The sequence below is a fragment of the Hemiscyllium ocellatum genome, chromosome 1, assembly GCF_020745735.1.
Source record: "Hemiscyllium ocellatum isolate sHemOce1 chromosome 1, sHemOce1.pat.X.cur, whole genome shotgun sequence".
NCBI classification, from domain to species: Eukaryota; Metazoa; Chordata; class Chondrichthyes; order Orectolobiformes; family Hemiscylliidae; genus Hemiscyllium; species Hemiscyllium ocellatum.
In genome coordinates, this window is record NC_083401.1 from 164,609,590 (window position 1) to 164,624,856 (window position 15,267).

The window sequence follows — 15,267 nt, forward strand, 5'->3', positions numbered from 1 at the left end:
CACATTGATAGAATGGGGCCTTTCCTGTTGATGACCTCAGCTGCGATATGATACAGCCCTCTCAGTGTGATGTGTTTACACTCTATAACAGCCTGCACCCGGGGAAATTGGTGATGCTGACAAAGCTGACTGCTGTGGCAGTGACCTCACTGCGGGGAAATGAGATGAAATGGTGTGGACTGGAACAAACCACCTTGGTCACCATTTTCAGGCAGGTTGAGGATCGAGTGGTTCACATATGACCCAGTGGCTCAGTCACACAACAGGGGAACACAACTGTCATCTTGACAGTCACTGTGGGATAGGGTGACCATTCACTCCTTCAGGTCACAGGTCTCATTCCAGTGGTTGGCACAGTGGGCAGTCACAGTGGGCAGTCACAGTGTCCTGGGACATCATCAGTTTGACCAACACTGTGTCATGGTCATATGGAGGAAATGGCGTCAAGGATGAAAGTTTCTGCAGGGGCCCTCTTCATGTTGATTCTGTTCAGCAGCTGTGTCACTGGGTCAATATCCCTGGACTTCCTCCCTGAAGACATTCTCCGGTACACAGACTGCAGCAATTCAAGACATCAGCCCACCACCACATTCTCCAGGGCAAGGAGGGATGGGCAATGAATGCAGGCCCAGCCACCAGTGCCCACATCCTGTCAGCAAATTAACAACTTCATAACATCTACAATTTTGCCACAGGACTTGGAGCCATAAATAATATGTCAGCAAATGCATAAATGTAAATGTGTGAGAGGCATTTTTCAAATCTGAAGCAAGTCTTAGAATTGGTGCATCATAGAAACAGACCCTTCAGTCCAACTCATCCATGCTGACCAGATATCCCAACCTAATCTAGTCCCATTTGCCAACATTCGGCCCATAACCCTCCAAACCCTTCCTATCCATATACCCATCCAGATGCCTTTTAAATGTTGTAACTGTACCAGCCTCCACCACATCCTCTGGCAGCTCATTCCATACACGCACCACCCTCTGTGTGAAAAAATTGCCCCTCAGGTCACCTTTAAAACTTTCCCCTCTCACCCTAAACCTATGCTCTCTCATTCGGGACCCCCTGACCCCAGGGAGAAAATCTTGTCAATATGCCCCTCATGATTTTATAAACTTCTATAAGGTCACCCCTCAACCTCCAAGTAATAAGAAATTCCATCCGTATTTACACATACCACTGACTTGATTGATGTGGTCCTTCCAGAGGTTTTGTATCTGGGATATGACGGTGGAGGGTGGGGGGAACAGCAGGAAAGGCCAATTCTCCGATGGCTGGCTGAGTCCGGTTTGTTGCCAGTCAGGAAGTACATGGCAGAGCTATCAGGATCTTCCCTCCCTCGCTGTGGAACTCACTCTTGGAGTTTGCCAGGAATGTTGTCACTCAGGTCAAGAGTTGCAGAAACAGTGCGATTGTTACAAGTGGGTTTGAGTGACAGCCCTGGCATGGAATCCTGTGATCATTCTGCTCCGAAGCTGTCCATAACTGGGCATGGTTTTCACTCAGACCCACTCTTTCCTGGCATTGCCTCCATCAGCTGGCATGGCAGAAATTGCTCTGTGTGTTCCAGTAAGTGTGTTACTTCAAGCTTAGCTAAAGGAAGGCAAAATTGTCACAAGACAAGGAGAACAAATTACACAACGGGGAACAACATATTCACCAGTGCCTGCTGGGAAGTATTGAATATTCACCACTGAGCAATAGATTTCTGCACTGCCCCCTCACTGGGATGCAAGACAAATGTCTCCAGTATTTCTCCACAGGCAATACAGCTCATGCTTAAATACACAAAAGGTGTCCATCCTTTTCAAAAGAAGTTCCAAACTGAAAATGATACGGCTCTGAATTCATGTTTTTATGCCGTCTAATATTTCCAGCTGGTGTGTTATTTCCAATCCGTTTGTGAATAAGCAGGGACAGAGTCACTTGGCTGAAAGCACTGAAATACCTCAAGTGTTCGTACGTTCTGTCAGTGGTGCTGATATGAAGATCCTTGCCAGCTAAGGAAAATGTGCTAAAAACATCAAAATGATAGTGCACAGCTCAAAAGGTGTGTACTTTTCTGACAGTTTGGCAGAAAGCCAGGCTAAAACCCAGGATTAGAATAATACCTTTCAGCTAATTATTGCTTAGGTGCAGACTGTTTGCAATTGTGAGACAGTTTTGGAGATGTTTTCATCTTAAAGTCGTCCAGGGGACTCCAGATTGGTCACACTATTGGGCATGAGCCTACAGCTGCTGCAAGTTCTCCTACTGTGTAGTATTGAACCTCTCGTGGTTTATGGTATGACCCATGCTCAGGACCCACACCACAATGTCCCACAGTGGACACCAGAAGCAAGTGCATAGGTTCTAACCACAAGTCGGACTTCGTTTCAAATCAGCACCAATGGGTGAATTCACTCCACTCACCAAAGAAGTGTTCAGCTTGAAGAGAGGTCCAACAAATGGCTATTTAAAAGGGTGGCCTCCTAAAGTATGAACATCGACAAAGAGGCAGGAAGAGGCCATTCAGCCTTAAGTTTGCTTCCCCATTCACTGAGACCATGGCTGGTCATTCCCACCTAGCCCTGATCTCATTTCAGGCATTTATTTAACAAGAATCTATCTACTGCTGCCTTAAAAACTATTCGGACTCTGATTCCACGACCTTTTCTGGAAGAGGGTTTGAAAGACGCATGATTCTCTAAGAGAATAGTTTTCTTTTTGACTCTGTTTTAAATGGGCCATGGCTGATATTTAAATGGAAACCCCTAGTTCTAGATTCGCCTATAAGGGGAAACATCCCCCCATAACTCCCCTGCCAAGACCCCTCAGGAGACTTTATGTTACAATCAAGTTGCCTCCTATGCTTTTAAACTCCAGTCATTATCAGCCTATCCAGCCCAAATCTTCTCAGAAGACAACCAACTCATTGAAGATATTAGTCAGGTAAACCTTCTGTGAAATACTGCCAGCATGTTTATATCTGTCCTAGAATAAAGTGATCAATACTCGCTATAGCACTCCAAATGTTGTTTCATTAGTGTTCTGTATTCCCCCTAGTCTTGTACTCAACTCTCGCAATCGATACTAACACTCGATTAGCTTTCTGAAGTATTTGCTGTACCTGAACACAAACCTGTGCATGTCTGCATCTTACAAATCGATAATCTCTCATCATTTAGATAATATGCCTTTTTCCTGACAAAACAGACATTTAGAACTTTTCCCACATTATACTCCATTTGCTGGAAAGTTGCCAACTCACATAACCTATCTGGATCTTTTTGTAGCCTCCTTACCACCCCTTCACAATAAACCTGTAAGTAAGGCAAGTTTTGAATAAATTCTGTTATTGCAAAGTCTCTGGAGTATTTTGAAAGTCTCTAGAGTGAACAGCTGCAGATCATATGACATAGGAGCAGAATTTAGCCCATTCAGCCCAAGTCTGCTCCACCATTCAATCATGGCTGAAAAGATTCACAACTTCATTCTCCCACTTTCTCTCTGTAACCTTTAACCCCCATGACAATCAGGAACCTATCTATCTCTGTCTTAATATGCTCAATGATTTGGCCCCCACAGCCTTCTGTGGCAATGAATTCCATAGATTGACCACTCTCCTTATTTCTAATTCTCCTTATCTCCATCCTATAAGATCTACCCTTTATGCTAAACACTGTGCCCTCAGATCTTAGTCTCTCCTACCAATGGAGACATCTTCCCAATAATTACTTGCCCCAGGCCATTCAGCTGCCACATCCTCACAAGGAGACCAGATGACTGAGAGATTTGTAAAAGGTGCAGGGGGTTTGCAGTGTCAGTACCTCAGGGTCTGCAAATTAAAGAGAGATTTGAACAGAGGCTGTAGACAGGATGGGATTGGTTGCTGCCAACCTGGAGTCATAGTGTCATACAGCAAGGAATCACACCCTTCACTCCAACTCGTCTTTGTTGACTCCATTTCCCAAATAAAACGAGTCCCATTTACCTAGATTTGGCTGAGGTAAAAACAATGACTGCAGATGCTGGAAACCAGATTCTGGATCAGTCGTGCTGGAAGAGCACAGCAGTTCAGGCAGCATCCAAAGTGCTGGCTGATGTCATTCTAGATCTTTCCTGTTCATGTACCTATCCAAATATCTCTTAAATGCTGTCATTATACCTGTATCTACCTCTTCCTCTGGAGTTCATCCCATATATGACCCAATCTGCCCTCCTATTTGTTGGCTCTACTCTCGTGTTAATTTTCTGATATTTGTGCATCAGATCACCCTAACCCCTCGGACAGTAATATTTAATCATTTCTCACCATTTTAACCCCAACCATTCTGTTTTTTTCTCTCTTCTTTCTACAAACTTCTTCCTTCTTCTAGCTGAGGTACCTAGCAACTCAGTGTGTGTGCCTGTACTGCAAGTTGGCGCACCATGTGCTGACCCCATTTCTAAACTGGTGCAGTGCCAGTGCCAGTGCCAGTGTCAGGGCCAGTGCCAGGGCCAGTGCCAGTGTTGGTGCCAGTGCCAGGGTCAGTGCCAGTGCCAGTGTCAGGGCCAGTGCCAGTGTCAGGGCCAGTGCCAGTGTTGGTGCCAGTGCCAGTGTCAGTGTCAGTGCCAGGGCCAATGCCAGGGCCAGTGCCAGTGTCAGGGTCAGTGCCAGTGCCAGTGTTGGTGCCAGTGTCAGTGTCAGGGTCAGTTCCAGTGCCAGTGCCAGTGTCAGTGCCAGTGCCAGAGTCAGTGTCAGTGTCAGGGTCAGTGCCAGTGCCAGGGCCAGTGCCAGTGTCAGTGTCAGTGCCAGGGCCAGTGTCTGAGCTGGTGGCTGAGAGCATTGGACTGAGTGACAGGAACTCCACATCCGTTCTGTGCTGTTCCTGTCCCTCTACTTCCTGGGAAACAGAAAGTCAGAAGGGGAAGGGGAAACAAGAGACCTGTGGCCAGGCAATCAGCAAATCGGTTGCCACGGCAGCAAGCTGAATGAGTGTGAGCTGAGAGTTGAGAATAGTCACCAATGTACTCTCACTCTCAATGTTCACATTGGAAAAAGAATCAGTGTGGTTGTGGTGTGAGGCTGGGGTCTTTTGGAGTGTACGTGTGCGTGCGTGCGCGTGTGCATGTGTGTTGTGTGTGTCTGTGTGTGTGCCTGTGTGTGTGTGTCTGTGTGTATGTCTGTGTGTGTGCGTGTGTTATGTGTGTGTTTGAGTGTGTGTCACATACCCCTTGCTTCCCTTACTGATTAAACATCCCAGCCTTGAATATACTCATTAGTATTGCCTGACAGTCCTTGGTAGTAAAGAATTACATAGATTCACTATCCTCTGAGAGAAGACATTCCTCTTCATCACAATGTTAAACAGGTGACATCTTTTTTCTTAATGTTATGACATGGGTAAACCCTCCTGCTTAATTTAAACCAGCAACACAGAAAATATTTATGTCCTGCAGTAATCTGTGAGACCAAGAACTAGTTAAAGTAAAAATTAACAACTTTATTTCTTGAAGTATAGCAGACAATAAGTAACAAACCACTATTTACAACTCCTTCCTCTAACCTATCTTTTATGGTCCCTTCTGTAACTCTAATCCGATAAACCCCTGATTAAGGTTTACCAAAAATCAAACTTCAAAACCAGCCAGCTGTCGCATCTTCTATTTGGATCTTCCTGCATCTTCTTTTCTTCTCTTTAGGGATTATGCTTCACAGGTGACAGACCGATAAAGGTACCTTTAAGGCAGCTATTTTTCAGATAGTCTCCACATGCTGGTGGTGTGGCAGTTCTCCTCCCAATTGTTCATTTTCCCCAGTCTTATGCCCCCAAAGCATTGGATTGTGTCATTAGCTTTTAATATTGACCATATACTCAATTCAAACTGGATTGGAGTTTGCTTTTTGTGATATAATTTAAACTGATTGGCCTAATTTGAATCTGTTTTTGTCTCCAAGCAACTGGCTACCCTAGTTGCTGGATCACATCCTACATTGTATCTTATTCAGAACACTTGGTGCTGTCAGGTAGTTCTGCCAGCTTTTAACTCTCTTAAAGGTACAGTACACCCACATCTTCATAACACGCAATTATCCCTCCAGTCCTAGATTCTCCCACAAAGTGTGAGGCATTCTCTGGGTTTTCCCACCATATGAGGTTCTACAACGTCTTGTAACATTGAGGTTCTTGAGGTCCTCAGAATCCAGACAACGGAATAGCCTGGTCAACTGCTGCAAAATCATGTCGTCTCTTCTCTCATCTACCTCCATCACTAAGTATTCCAGAACTCCATCCATGACAATGGAGTCCCCTTTCAGTCCCAGTTATTTTAGCTTGCTTAGTCATATGAGCAAAATTGTATGCAGTAGCAGCACCTTAAATTCACCCTTTAAGAGCAGAAGCCTCGATGGACCCCAAACCATTAGCTCCTGTTGCTTGGTTTCGAACCTGACAGTAATGGAGAGCTGCTCTAGTCTCTGCTGCAAGGAAATGATAGGCCCAAATATGCCTGCTGCTTACTTACACTTCCAACTCCCAAACCAGGAATCTCAGTCACTCCAAAACACCATTTACTAATTTGTAGCTACTTTTATTATAGATCCAAAAATGTGCAGGTTAGGTGAATTGGCCTTGCTAAATTGCTCGTAGCGTGAGGTGAAGGGGTAAATGTAGGGGAGTGGGTCTGGGTGGGTTGCACTTTGGTGAGTCAGTGTGGACTTGTTGGGCCGAAGGGCCTGTTTCCACACTAAGTAATCTAATCTAATCTAATATGGCGTTACTTTTATACTTGAGGTCTTGATTTATTATTGTCTTGTGAAAGCTGAACTTGAACTTTGCCACTGACCATGAATGTTTCAACAGCAGAAACGATCAATGTTCTGATTTCAGTTGTGCTATTCTTTTGCTGGTGATCCCTAAATGAAAATCACTCAAATTACATTCCATAAATAAAATTAGTAATTAAATCAGACATGCATAATGTTTATTGGTCTAGAAAGTGATTGTATTTTATAAAAATGTGTATATTACTAGTATGTGGATCACTTCATTGACAGACATGACTGAGGACCTTGATTGTACATCACCTCTCCTCCAGTTTTGTGTTCAATAAGATCCCAATAAAAGTTGACTGGATAGCAGCCATGCAGAACTGAAACGTTCCTGTCTGAACTGAAGATTGTAACTAAACTAATGGAAAGGAAGTGTCTAAACAGCTAAAGTACGGCTTCCAGCGGATTTTGAGAACAACGCACATTCCTCTTATTGTTAGAATAGAACATGTGTAGGCATGAGGTGGAGATAGTATCTTGGGTTCATTTGTGAAATGGCAGAGGAACTGAATAGGTACTTTGCATCAGTCTTCGTGGTGGAAGACCCAGCAGCATACCTGAATTTCAACAGAGTTGGGACAGAAGGTGCTGGGGGAGCTGAGCGATCTGAAGGTGGATAATTAAGCTGGACCAGATGGACCACGCTGCAGAGGGAGACAGCAGAGGAGATTGTAGAGGCATTGATGGTGATCTTACAGGAATCACAAGAGTCAGGGAAGGTCCCAGAGGACTCCAAATGTCTAAAGTATCCCCCCTTTTTAAGAAGGGCAGGAGACAGAAGGTAGGAGGCTATAAGCAGGTTAGCCTGACTTTGGTCATTGGTAAGATTTTAGTGTCCATTATTCAGAATGAGATTGTGGAGTATGTGGAAACGCACAGTAAAATAGGGCTGAGTCAGCATGACTCCATCAAAGGGAGGTCACACCTGACAAAGCTGGGAGTGAACCAGTTAGACAAAGGAGAGCTTGTGGGCTTGATCGATTTGGATTTCCCAAAGGCCTTTGACAAAATACCACACAGGAGGCTGCTAAAAAGAGCCTATATTGTTAGGGGTGAGGCACTGGCATGGCTGACTGACAGAGGGCAGAATGTAGGGATAAAAGAGTCTTTTTCAGGATGGCAACCAGTGACTAGTAGAGTTTGGCAGGGCTTAGTGTTGGGACTATAACTATTCAAGTTATACATGAACAATCTGGACAAAGGAACTGAGGGCATTGTTGTTAAGTTTGAGATGGCACAATGTTAGGTGGAAGAACAGGTAGCATTGAGGAAGTGAGGAGGCTAGGAGAGTGACAAAGAAGTGGCAAATGGAATATAATGTGGGAAAACATGAGGTTATGTACTTTGGAAGGAAGAATAAATGTGTAGACTATTTTCTAATTGGGAAAGGCTTCAGAAAACTGAAGCACAAAGGGACCTGAGAGTTCTAGTTCAATTTCTCTTCAGGTTAACACACAGGTTCAGTTGGCAGTTAGGAAGGCAAATCAGTGCAAGCATTCATTTCAAGAGGGCTAGAATACAAGGACAGAGAGTCAAGTTTTGAGCTTTACATCGAAGAAAGGATTTGCTGGCGTGGGAGATGATTCTGGAGGTGATTTCTTGCCATATGAGGAATGGTTGAGGACTCTGGATCTGTGTACTCAATGGAGGTTAGAAGGATGAAGGGGGATCTGATTGAAACGGACCGAATACTGAGACGCCTGGTATAGAGTGGAAGTGGAGAAGATGTTTCCGCTAGTAGGAGAGATGAGGACCTGAGGGCACTGTTTCAGGGTGAAGGGTCAACTCCGTTAGAATTATGATGACAAAGAATTTTTTCACCCAGAGGTGATTTAATCCACGGCATCCATTGCAACTGAAAATGTGGAGGCCAAGTCATTAAACGTATTGAAGTCAGAGGTAGATAGGTTCTTGACTGTAAGTGGAACAAGGGTTATGGGGAGAAGGCGGGAGAATGGGGTTGAGAAACGTATCAGCCATGATGGAATGGAGCAGCAGTCTCGATGGGCCGAATTCCTTTTTCCTGGAAAGTCTTTTATCTACCTTTGAATTTATTCTTGATGGGCTATTTCTGAGATTGAATGTTTTTTCTAAATATGTCCAAGTCCACACTGATGTTGGCTGTGAGTTAATTGTAAACATGTGCTGCATATGACTGACTACTGGCCATGTAACTGGGTCATTCTTCAACCAATATCCATCAATCTATAGTGAAGCTGTGAGGTCTTCCTGCGTGATTCAAGGTCTCTTTCTCACTCCATAATCTGAAACAAAGAACAAAGAAAATTTACAGCCCAGGAACAGGCCCTTCAGCCCTCCAAGCCTGAGCCGATCCAAATCTACTGCCTCAATCTGTCGGTCAATTCCTAAGCATCTGTATCCCTCTGCTCCCCACCTACTCATGCATCTGTCCAGACGCATCTTAAATGAATCCACCATTCCTGCCTCTACCACCTCTGCTGGCGACACGTTCCAAATGCCCCCCACCCTCTGAGTGAAGTACTTGTCACATGTATCCCCCTTAAACTTTCCATCTCTCACCTTGAAAGTGTGACCTCTCATTATTGAATCCTCACCCTGGGAAAAAGCTAGTCTCTATCCACCCTGTCTATGCCCTTCATGATTTTGTAAACCTCAATCAGGTCCCCCCTCAATCTTTGTTTTTTCTAATGAAAATAAACCTAACCTACTCAACCTCTCTTCATAGCTACCACCTACCATACCAGGCAACATCCTCGTAAACCTTCTCCGCACCCTCTCCAAAGTGTCCACATTCTTTTGGTAATGTAGCAACCAGAACTGTACACAGAATTCTAAATGCGGCTGAACCAGTGTCTTGTACAATTTTAACATGACCTGCCAACTCTTATACTCAATACCCCGTCCAATGAAGGCAAGCATACTATACGCCTTCTTGACCACTCCAGCCACCTGCGCAGCAACCTTCAGGGTACAATGGACCTGCACTCCCAGATCTCTCTGCCCATCAACTTTTCCCACAGCTCTTCCATTCATTGTATAATTCGCTCTAGAACTAGACTTGCCCAAATGCATCACCTCGCATTTGTCTGGATTGAAATCCATCTGCCACTTTCCCGCCCAACTCTCCAGTCTATCTATATCCTCCTCTATTCTCTGACAGTCCCTTTATGCTTTCTGCTACTCCATCAATCTTTGTGTCATCTGCAAACTTGCTGATCATACCAACAGTGCCCTCTTCCAGATCATTTATGTATGTTACAAACAACAGTGGCCCCACCACTGATCCCTGTGGAACACCACTGGTCACCTTTCTCCATTTCGAGAAACTCCCTTCAACTACGACTCTCTGTCTCCTGTTGCTGAACCAGTTCTTTATCCACCTAGCGAGAACACCCGCACACCATGTGACTTCACTTTCTCCATTAGTCTACCATGGGGAATCTTATCAAATGCCTTACTGAAGTCTTTGACAAAGGGTCAGTTAGACTTGAAATGTCAGCTCTTTTCTCTCCTTACAGATGCTACCAGACTTGCTGAAATTTTCCGGCATCTTCTCTTTTTTGGCCTTCCCAAAGTCCATGTATATAACACCAACAGCCCTTCCTTCATCTATCAACTTGGTCACTTCCTCGGAGAACTCTATAAAGTTGGTAAGGCATGATCTCCCCTGCACAAAACCATGTTGCTTATCACTGATAAGCCCATTCTTTTATAAATATAAATAGATCCCATCCCTCAGTACTTTCTGCAGCAACTTCCCCACCACTGATGTCAGGCTCAGTGGTCTGTAGTTACCCGGAATATCACTACTACCCTTCCTGTACAGGGGGACAACATGAGCAACTTTCCAGTCCTCTGGCACCTCACCTGTATTTAAGGATGCCACAAAGATATCTGTCAGAGCCCCAGCTATTTCCTCTCTTGCCTCTCTCAGCAACTTGGGATAGATCCCATCCGGTTCTGGGGATTTGTCCACCTTAATAACCTCTAACTTACCCAACACATCTTCTCTACATATGCCAATGTGATCCAGACTAATCAAACTTCTATTTCTAATCTCAAGATTCATTATGTTCCTCTCCTCAGTGAACACTGATGCAAAGTAATCATTCAGAATCTCACCCATTCCCTCAGGTTCGGCACATAGCCTTCCTTCATTATCTTTTAGTGGACCAATCCTTTCTCTAGTTCCCCACTTGCTTCTTACATAAGAATAAAATGCTTTGGGATTCTCATTAATTCTGCTCGCTAAAACTATTTTATGACCCCTTTTAGCCCGCTTGATTCCTCGTTTAAGACTTGTCCTACTCTTCCGATATTCCTCCAGGGCCTGTTCTGTTCTTAGCTGCCTAGACCTTCTGTACGCTTCCCTTTTCCCCTTGGCGAGTCCTACGATTTCTCCTGTCATCCACAGTTCACTAATCTTGCCCTTCCTATCCTTTGCCTTCAACGGGACATACCTATCCTGCACTGCCATTAACCTATCTTTGAAAGCCTCCCACATATCAAATGTGGACTTCCCTTCAAATAGCTGGGTCCAATCCATATTTCCCAGCTCCTGCCTAATTTTGATATAATTGGCTTTAGCCTAGTTTAGCACTCTTCCCTTAGGACCACTCTCTTCTTTATCTACGACTATTATGAAACTTACAGAATTGTGGTCACTGTTCCCAAAGAAATCACCCACCACAACTTCTACCACCTGCCCTAGCTTGTTCCCCAATACCAGGCCCAATATGGCCCCCTCCCTTGTCGGATGTTGTGGTCATTTTGTTGACTGTATCCAATTTTGAAGCTTCACTTGCTTTTGCTTGTGATTAAGTGAATACAAATGCTTGTACCTTCCTCCCACGAATGGCCCTGCACAGAATGGCATTTCTTCATCTAGCTGTGGTTGCTATTGTTGGATGCCCTTGGGATAGGCAGTGAAATAAGAAGACAACTTTATTCTTTTGTTATCTTCTTCAACAAAGTGATGATTCAGAATGACGTACTGGGTTTGTGATCTTACACACATTATAACATAGAGAATGCTTTGCCTTTCTTTCTGGTTTTAATATTTTCTATGCCCTGAGTGAAAGCAGCCTGAAAATTGTTGACCTTAACCATGGTATCTCACCAGAAAGAATGTAAGAATTCACTCCTGTACATAATTTAAAATTAGTCATCAGTTAATCATGGAAAATGCCATTATTTGAGGGGAGGCAATGATCGCATAGCATTATCACTCAACAGTTAATACAGAGACACACCAAATTCAGATCAAGTGTCAATCCTGCCAATGGCACATGTGGAATTTGAATTCAATAAACATCTGGAATTAAGTGTCTCACGATGACAACGAAATCATTATCATTTATCAGAAAAAGCCCATCGAATTCAGCAGTGTCCTTGAGGGAAGGAAGCTGTCATCCTTACTTGGAATGGTCTGTATGTTACTCCAGACCCACAGCAATGCCCTCTGAAATGGCTGAGCAAGACACTCAGTTGTACCAGTCGTGAGAAAGTCTTAAAAGGAAATGAAACCAGATGGATTACCTGGCCCTGCCCTAGGCCCTCCCTAACACCATTGGACACATGTTCACAGACTGTCACCGACATGCTCACCACCACTCTCACAAAACAACAGGGCATGGGCAATAAATGTTGGCCCAGGCAGCGAGTGAGTTCTTAAAAAAAAACTAATCACAAGATTTTTACTCCAGAATTCATCCTGTAGGTCTGTAAAACCAGGAGAGCCACAGTCTTGTAGTGGGCCTGCTACATCCTCCAGGAAGAGTTACTGTTGTCCCTCTGTGTGCTGTAATGCTGGGACCCCACTAACAGACGTGGCCGGTGTTGAATGTTCTGTGCTTCTGCTGCAGTTGTGACATGATCCCCTCTTGGTTCTTGACCCTCTATAACACTGACTTACCTGAGAGCCTGTGGGGCATGTTCTTTCATAGCAGCTACTTGCTGACTTTCTTCACAAGCTTTTAGTAAATATTCTAAGTGTTCATTAATTCCTGATACCTGATTTACTGTAATGTTTTACTTACTGCGGTTGATTGATCCCCCCTTAATACTTGCCACATTCCCGGACTGGGATTTCTCCTGTGTATTTTGTGCAGGCTTTCTGTCTCTGTGGTTCACTGTCTAAATGGGCCCAGATGTTCACTGTTGACTGATCTGTGCCATTCACTGCCACATGACAGCGTACACTTAGTCAGAGAGATCTCAGGGAACCTATACAGCTCAGCCTCTGTTTCAAAGGCAGTTGAAATGATAGAGTGACAAAGCAATAAATCATTATACATTTATAGAATGCACCGGAAAGTCAAGTGTTAAAATATGGCAAACAAACTCATTGCCCTTAATAATATGTAAAGTAATAAATGGGTTCTGCTCAATTGTTTCTGAGGTTTGGTTAGATCATGCGATTTACACAAAGCCCACAATTACTTGACTACAAAGAAGTTATTATGAAAGGTGGGCTGAGCAGTTGCTACAGGTGAGTTGGGCTGGGGAAAAAAAACTGACATGTGTTGACAGTGTTGGAAGAATGAGCAAGTTATAAGGAAGAAGCATCTGTCAAAACTACAGATTCCTGAGGCATAGTTTCCTGCCTCCTCACCTATAATACAAAGTAACTCACCTTGTCTTCCCCGTGCTTTCTCTCCCCTGAATGCATCGGCCCCTCTGGCATTTCTTAAATCTCTCTTGACATACAAATTAAACTATCCCATTAACATTCACTACCTCACAGGACTCCTACACTCATCTTACTCACTGCACTGGCTATTTCCAAACACTTTCTTATACCACACTACTCCATACCTTTTTACAATTTATTCCCACAATCATTCCCTGAAAACTGTTCATCAAGTTCCTTAAAAACACCGTTCCGACAGTCTAGCAATTATCCTTGTCATTGTAGACTTTATCTCATCATCAGTTTGTTCAAACACTGCCTCATCTTGAAATTTGATATGTTTATCCCCAACAACAACTTGGCAGTGTCACAATACCAGCAAAATAGGGATCATCAACGGTCAACCTTCATTATCTGATTTTAATACTGAGACTTTGCTTGGGCTAAACTGGTTTCAGAAAAGGAGAAAACACTCACAAGATGGCCACTGTGGTTCTTTCGACAGGTTAAGCCAAGGTCATGAAAGCAACATAAAACAAACAAAGTCAATCTGAGCCAAGATTGACATTCCATCACAAGGAGAAATCAGTCGGGTGTGAAGACATCTTCATCTCTTATTTTTGGTTTACACCTTTTTAGCAGTTTCACTTTTTGGCACGAAATCACCAGTAGATTATCCAGCTCGGAAAACAAAAATGAGGAATGGGAATGCACAAGGGAATTAGAAGTCAACAAACAGATTTGGTGGCACGGTGGCACAGTGGTTAGCACTGCTGCCTCACAGTGCCAGAGACCTGGGTTCAATTCCCGCCACAGGCGACTGTCTGTGTGGAGTTTGCACATTCTCCCCGTGTCTGCGTGGGTTTCCTCTGGGTGCTCCGGTTTCCTCCCACAGTCCAAAGATGTGCAGGTCAGGTGAATTGGCCATGCTAAATTGCCCCTAGTGTTAGGTAAAGGGGTAAACGTATGGGTGGGTTGCGGGTCGGTGTGGACTTGTTGGGCCGAAGGGCCTGTTTCCACACTGTAAGTAATCTAATCTAAAGATTTTGTTCAAGCAGAGAATAATAGAATTGGAATAACAGAACTAGAGGATTTCTCTGTCTCTCTCCCTCTGTTTTTCATCCTGCCTGTCTCTGAGGTCTTCCTGCCAGGACCACTATCTCTGCTCTCTGTGTGAAACTTCCTGGCTGTCACTTTGAATCACCTTATGGAACATAGAACAATACAGCACAAAACAGGCCCTTCGGCCCTCGATGGTACACCAACCTGTGAACTAATCTAAGCCCATCCCACGACACAATCCCATCATCATCATCCATGTGCTTATCCAAGGACTGTTTAACTGTCCCTAATGTGGCTGAGTTGACTACATTAGTAGGCAGGGCATTCCATGCTTTTACCACTCTCTGAGTAAAGAACCTGCCTCTGACATCTGTCTTAAATCTATTACCCCTCAATTTGTAGTTATGCCCCCTCATACAAGCTGATGTCATCACCCTAGGAAACAGACTCTCACTGTATACCCTATCTAATCCTCTGTCTCTATCAAATCCCCCTCTTCAGCCCCTTCTCTCCAATGAGAACAGACCCAAGTCCCTCAGCCTTTCCTCCATAAGACCTTCCCTCCAGACCAGGCAACATCCTGGTAAATCTCCTCTGCACCTTTCCCAATGCTTCCACATCCTTCCTGTAATGGGGGAACCAGAACTGTACACAATATTCCAAGTGTGGCCGCACTATCATTTTGTATAGTTGCAGCATGACATAATGGCTCCAGAACTCAATCTCTCCACCAATGAAACCTAACACACCCGTATGCCTTCTTAACAGCACTATCAACCTGGGTGGCAACTTT

At 44.2% G+C, this 15,267-nt stretch overlaps 1 protein-coding gene across 1 annotated transcript; it reads right to left on the bottom strand.

Moving 5' to 3' along the window:
• Window positions 1-4,433: 4,433 nt before the first annotated feature.
• LOC132819211 (putative per-hexamer repeat protein 5) lies at window positions 4,434-13,451 on the bottom strand. The gene is made up of 2 exons (XM_060830685.1): window positions 13,416-13,451; window positions 4,434-4,871 (listed from the first exon to the last, which is right to left on the bottom strand). The coding sequence occupies exons 1-2, from the start codon at window positions 13,449-13,451 to the stop codon at window positions 4,434-4,436; spliced, it is 474 nt and encodes a 157-aa protein (XP_060686668.1).
• Window positions 13,452-15,267: the final 1,816 nt, after the last annotated feature.

Coding starts and splice junctions, on each gene's coding strand:
- LOC132819211 (XM_060830685.1), bottom strand. CDS start 13,451: ATGCATTCAGGGGAGAGAAAGCACGGGGAAGACAAG. Junction 4,872..13,415: donor GAAAGCACGGGGAAGACAAG/GTGAGTTACTTT, acceptor TCTGTTTCCCAG/GAAGTAGAGGGACAGGAACA.